Raw genomic sequence first — 6,583 nt, 5'->3', positions numbered from 1 at the left:
GCTTCCTTCCCCTGCACCTCTGTGGAGGGGTGGGCAGGGGCTTTCTGCATTTTCCCCATCTGCATCTGTCCCCATCTGCATCCCTCCATCTGCCCCATCAGCATCTGTCCCCATCTGCATCCACCCCCATTTGCCCCATCAGCATCCGTCCCCATCTGCATCCTCTCATCTGCCCCATCAGTATTCCCCTCCCACCTGCCCCATCAGCATCTGTTCCCATCAGCATCTGTCCCCATCTGCATCTCCCATCTGCCCCATCAGCATCTTCCCCCACATCCCCCATCTGCATCTCCCCATCTGCTCCGTCCGTAACCCCACCATCTGCAAGCCAGGTGGGGGCAGGACCGGCGAGCAGATGGGAAGGACACCCCTCACAGCGATGCTCCCCATTCATTGCCGGGTGCTGAGGAGCAGCAATTCCCCGTCAGAAGTGCAAAATCCTCCCGTCCCTGCCTGCCCGTGCCATGGCAGAGCGCTTCATCCCCTGCCCCACACGACTACCCCAGCAAAGCTCTACCGCTGTGCCTACCCGCAGGCAAAGAAACGGAGGCAAGAGAAAATTTCCAGCCGGAGGGGAGCTGTGATGGGGTTAAGAGAGTACTACAGCATTTCGGGGTGTCTCTACCCTGCGCTGGCTGTGCTAACCGCAGTAAGGTGCTCTGGTCTTCCTATTGCAAACCCATCTCAGACTTTTCAAACTCATCTTCACGTGGGTCTAGGAGCCTTTTAAACATGTCTTCCTTATAAAGTTTCAACAAAATAACTTCAGCTGTCTCCAAGAATGAGATTAGGGAAATTTACATTATTTGCTCATTTTTTCCCAGTGTGTTTGGTTGGGGTTTGTTTGGGTTTTTTTTTGCAAGCCTAGGAAATTATACACAAAAGTGACCTTTAAAGAAGCCAAGGTCATAAAATCAAGACCTCAAGAGTAAGGAAACCGTATTACTAGAGCTGCTTGCACCCTATTCTTTAATCGACTTTATATGCAAACAGTTCAGTTACCAGCTCACGGTTCAATTCTTGATAGGGCCCAATGCCTCAACCACCCCAACGACGATTATGCCTGTTACAAGAACAGACCAGGGCACTGTAACATAGAAAAATTGATCTCTACAGGAAATAAACTTTGTCAAAGTTGAACGAATAAGCCAGCAAATGGTAAGAAAAACAAAGCAGTCCTGGCTGAAGCAGCTGAACACTGCACTGGAGAAGAGGATTCAGCTCTGCTCCGTTGCTGCCTCGGACCGCTCGGGAGCTACCGAGTAAATCGTGAAACCCAAACTTTTCACCAGCAGTTACTGCTTTCTTGCGTCTCTCCTCCACACCCAACACTGGAGGTTGGCAACGTAAGATGCCGAGGCACTCAAATCTTGGGAGCTTCCACTGAAACCTGGAGTTTCGGTGGTCACTGGACCTTAAATGTGGGTAACCTGCTGTCATTTTGAGTCATCTCAGAGTCCCAGACCAACCCAAAAGTGATGGCTGTGCTGGACCTGGACCTCCCTGAGCCTCAGTTCTTCACCTGCGAACTGGGACGACACTATTCTCTCTCTTTGCAGGGGAGCTGTAAAATTATCATGCAGACCCACAACCTCGTATGCATATATAGGCAAGCGGAGGTCAGGGGAGGACTTGGGTATTACAGCAGAAAGTGGCACAGGAAAGCCCAGCAGTAATTATTAATTCCATCTTCAAGCACGGTTTGAAAACAGCTCAACAAACGAAGCACTGAAGAATGAGGGTAAGATCAAATATTGACTAGCTGCTCCATCATTGTCTGGTCCGTGCCCTAGACAGCACAAGGGTATTTTGGAAAAAGCAGAATGGAAACACCTAACAAAAGGCTGGAGCTTTAAGGGTTTGATTTTTCAAACTTAGTATTTTTTTTAAAGATCATTTTAATGCAGTTGTACGCAACTCTGTTGAGAGACAGAGTCACATACAGACATGCACATATAGAGAGGTTATATAGGCACATTATTCTACAAATATACACACATTTATCTGCGTGTACCTAGACCTTCCTAAAACATAAACAAGCATCTGACACCTAATGCAGCCCTTGATGAGAATTCCTCTCTCTTCTCCGTAGAGTACCACCAGTAATTATTTACCATTAGTTCTTGACGGGAAGAGATTCAGCTGGGATGTAGTAAACAAGAAAACTGTATAGATTGTTCAATATAGCCTGGCTGGCTCTCAACTGAGGGAAGAAGTGACTGGATCACATCTCCTGGATATTTCAATCACGGTCTTTACCACCGGGGAAAAGCACCTTATTAACCTGTACCTGGTCAGGTCCCTTACACGTCCATATATGCAACGCCGTCAAGATCCTACAAGCGCCCCTTCTAGTTCATGTTACCACGCTTTGAACCCTCAACTGCTGTGGGGTTAAACGACTAACAAGACGGAGACCTGAAGGGGTTCATTTAGACTAAAGACATCTTGAACTCTGCTACCTTCTTACCTGCCACAGGTTTTATGTTTTTTTTACAACAAGGTAAGGGCTCCCTCTTCTCAGGCCAGAAATATCCGACTGTGGCAAAAAGATGGTCCTGAAACACAACGCTGGTGATTCGCAATCAAAATCATCGCGTGTGAAAAAAAAAAAGGGGGGGGGGAATCCTCCGCATGGATTATTTCATTACTTTTAAGAAAAAAAACCAAACACACCCAAGGAAAATTGTCAAGTCAAAACTGTGGTATTTTTAAAAGCCACGCTCCCTACCACTGATACATCTTCTGGCATGTCTCACATCATCACCCCGTTCCTGGGACTCCTCCACCATCAATAGGAGTTGTGTGCATCAACCCGGGGAGCCCGAACACCGGGCAGACCGTATGTGAAAAGCACCGTTTTTTGCATTACGGCAGAAAATTGAAGTATGCAACTAGCACATACTGTAAAGGCATTCAAAACATGACAAAAAAAATTGTTCAAATGCTTTCAATCTGCAGAAAACAAATGCTCTCTTCACTGACTGCTCTGTGGCAAACTTCTAATTCCACCCAGAAAATCCAGCATTCCCAGTCTGGGCTAACGACCATGCTACCAGGCATGAGTTTATGTTTTTCATGCACATTTCATGTATTCCCACATGCTGTGTTGCTGCCAATAATTTATGACTGATCTGCACCCAGCCTGCCCTTCAGCATTTTATTTAATCTCTGCAACAGTGATTTACAATGACTCATCATTAATACAAAAATGTACATGTGTGTTAACAAGTTTGGAAGAATCTAAGGAGGAAAGCAAAATTTTTTGCAAGTCGTGGCTGAATGACTTATGAGCCCGCTGAAGACAGGCAAAGCTAACCCGAAACGAGACGTTAGCTCTTCCCTGCAGCAAACAATTTCGGCAAAGAAGGGTTTCTTCGCCTGCGTACCACCTTAGAAGAAAAGGGATTCAGCAAGAGAGCCTTGCCCCATACCCCCCCAGACTGGGAGGGGATGAGTAGCTCGTTGGTCACCCCATGGCTGGATGTTGCCTGGGGATGCACACGCGTGCGTGTGTGTGTGTGCAACCTGCACGCTCCGCCACGGCCTCGCAGCCTCCCTGTTCCTCCGCATCCATTACAAAAAGCGGGGGCTGAGTGACCATAGTGTGGCATCTCTGGCCCCCACCTGTGATTTAAGAAAGCCCCGACTGCCTCTCTAGCGTTAAATCTTCCTGCGGCTGGGGAGAGAAGGGGAATTGTCTCAATAATTTATACAATTGTAACACCACAGCAGAATTACCAAACTAGCTCAAGCAGAGGAAGCCTGCCCTACATCCGCAAGACTTCAGTTATAATGTATTTTGACCTACTTTTTTTTTTTTTTTCCTTGCACATAAGGAACTTATAAAAACACATCTAACACAAAGCCAAAGTAAAACCTCCTCAAATTCGAGGCGAGACGGGTACTGAAAAACACCCTGGGAAGTCATTCAGGAGAAATTCCACCAGCTTTAGTTCAAGGCATCCCATGTTCATCATCTCGAAAGCTTTCTTTGATGGACCATCCTAAACCCACACGCTCGCCCACGCTGAACCCTACGCCCCCGGACCCCTCCGAAGCAGCAAACGCTCGCTCCACCTCATCGTTAAACGAGACCCCTGACGAACACACACAGCTTCTCAACTGGCCAAAGCGCGCGTCGTTAAACTGAAGGACAACCATATAAATCAGGGTATGGCCTGCATGAAGGCTGGAGGACGTAAAGCTGAAGCAAACACTAATTTTTTCCGGCTGAGCCAAAATACTGCGGGTTACGTTTCCTTACAAAACATATTTTATGTTTAGTGCCTTTTATTCCTCCATTTTGAAGTAAGTATCTCGGAAGCATACTTCACACCGACTAAGTATTTGGTATTTTCCTTTATTCAGTGTCTTAAAGGGCTTCAAAAAATTGATCTCCCAGGGCTGCTGTGGGGTCACAGAAATTGATAACCCTTACAAGCTATGCTTATGTGAGCCCGCCTGCGTCTCCCAGATAGTGCACTTTGTAAATTAATCCTCCAAAGGCAAATATATTGTAAGTAGCTTGTTATCTCTAAAGTACTAAATTGAAGAATACATGGGATTATATTGACAGAAATTACATTTTCTGTAATGGGGTTTAATATATCTGAAATCTCTCCCATAGGCTCCTACTCTCTCTAAGAGAGGAGGGTTTGTTAATGTAGGTGCAATGGACATCAAGACCAAATTTATTCACTAAAATGGATTAGGCCATGTAATCAGAGCTTCAGTAATATTAATCTCTGACACTTATTGAACAGAAAAAAAATACTTTTGTCTGCAAACTAGCATTCCTCCCTCCCTTCTCCCCAGCAGGCTCGCTGTTTGCCTTGGCCATTTTCTGGGTATTACTTCAAAGAGGATAAGGTTTCCCATCATAAACACTAATCTAAAAATATTAGGACAATTAATTAGATACACTTAGTTTTACAAGGTATTAGATTGCAATACACTTCAAATATGACACTTGTTCCGGGACAGCGGGAGAAACCTGCATTTCGATGCCGTAACAAAGGGTAATGAAACAAACTTTTTTTTTAAGGGTTCGCTGTTGTGTTTTTATACTTAAATCACAAGTAATTTTCACTGGTCGCCTTCACCACGTCCCGGACAGTCAGCAACCCAAAATACACTGCAGAAACAGCACGGATCCCCGTTTCCTTCAAACAAATCGCTGCTACAACAGATCAGGAGCTCCAGCAACCCTTAGCTGGAATAAAGAAAATAAAATTGCTCCACACTGTACTTCAGCAGCAAACAGCCAGATTGTCCTCCAAGTTTATCCAAGCTTTCAAAAACTGGACTTTTAAAACAAACTGGTAAAGAGACAGAAGGATGTCAGTCAAAAAGAAAAAACCCCACTTACAACATTTTAAAAAAGCATGACAACATCCCCAATGCAGAAACAGGGCCAACTGCCCCTTTTTTTCACCCAACATCTCAACCTCTTCCAAGACCAAAGTTCTCAAAAGGGACGTGGCTGTCTATCGAAGGAGACACATCCTCAGCCAGAAGGAGGACTGGTACCCAAACGCCAATATACCGAAATCTGCCCCGAGCGATGGGAAAATAAATACAGCTTGTTTTCTGTGGTAGCAAACCTCCTAGTTCCCACAAGTGAAACCGCTCACCCGGCTCTATCCCTTTGGCATCGATAAATTGCTGGGGGGGGGGAGCAGACAAGGGCAAGGGGTGTCCTCAAAAATGCGAAGCGTTAGCCGGAGGGTGCCAGCGGCTGTAGAGAAACACTAAGGAAAATTACTTACCAATTGTTCACTTGAAGTATAGTGAGCCCTGTGTCTTGTGCCAACTGCTTTTTCTGTTCTTCTGAAGGGTAAGGGTGCTATAAGACACCAAAATAAATATATACATTTAAAACAATGCTTTTTTGGCCTACTTTTTATTTTAAATTAAAAAAAAACACAACCAAAAAACCCCCAAAAACGTGACATCTATTATTGAAAGGTGAAAATGCTGAGGTGTGTCACTCTTTTATAATTATTAATGGGCTACTACATCACTTAATTAATGGCAGTAAAAGACAAGCCAATTATAAAGATTAGTGAAGTGGAGAACTAACTGCTTAGGATACTGGCAGTACCTTGATACTCAAGAAGGATATTTGTTGCATTAGCTGAAAGTTTTTGCACTTGTCTCGAATGACCGACTAGAGTCAAATCACCTTTTTTTTCCCCTGTATTTCACAGAACAATAAAGAACGTGATAAAGCACTTCCCTGTAAAACTAAAACACGCTGATGTTTTCCGAGATAGTGAAGGCAAATCTTGCCAGTGCCCCAAAATAATTTGCAAATAAGATCAGCATCCTGAACATAAACAAACGCCTGGGTTTTGAACACAGGCCAACGCAAGGTCAACGATCAGCACATTTTTGCCTGACATTAACATAGCTGTGCTGCACTAATCCTAAGAGACAGAAAATAAATACTGGTTTAATTGAAGATAATGTTAAAATTAAATCATAAGTTAAGTTTCTTGTGAGAACTTGATTGCTTTCTCAGAAAATTCGTTTCCGCATGAATACAGATTGCTTAATAAATCAACAGCAAAAAAACACA

The 6,583-nt window shown here is 44.4% G+C and overlaps 1 protein-coding gene across 1 annotated transcript in view; it reads right to left on the bottom strand.

Annotated features, from left to right (window-relative positions):
- The window catches only part of LOC104160945 (homeobox protein Meis1), a gene marked incomplete at its 5' end in the record, with an annotated part of 19,491 nt that extends 13,643 nt beyond the window's left edge, over nucleotides 1-5,848 (bottom strand). The window contains one exon of the mRNA XM_009699209.1: nucleotides 5,772-5,848. Within this exon, the coding sequence (XP_009697511.1) occupies nucleotides 5,772-5,848 (77 nt within the window). The remainder of the gene's footprint in view (nucleotides 1-5,771) is intronic.
- Between the last annotated feature and the right edge of the window lie 735 nt (nucleotides 5,849-6,583).

This window comes from Cariama cristata, unplaced genomic scaffold (genome assembly GCF_000690535.1).
Source record: "Cariama cristata isolate BGI_N322 unplaced genomic scaffold, ASM69053v1 scaffold25704, whole genome shotgun sequence".
In the NCBI taxonomy this organism is placed as follows: Eukaryota; Metazoa; Chordata; class Aves; order Cariamiformes; family Cariamidae; genus Cariama; species Cariama cristata.
Note: the sequence above shows the minus strand (reverse complement) of the source record. Positions and strands in the feature narration are given on the sequence as shown.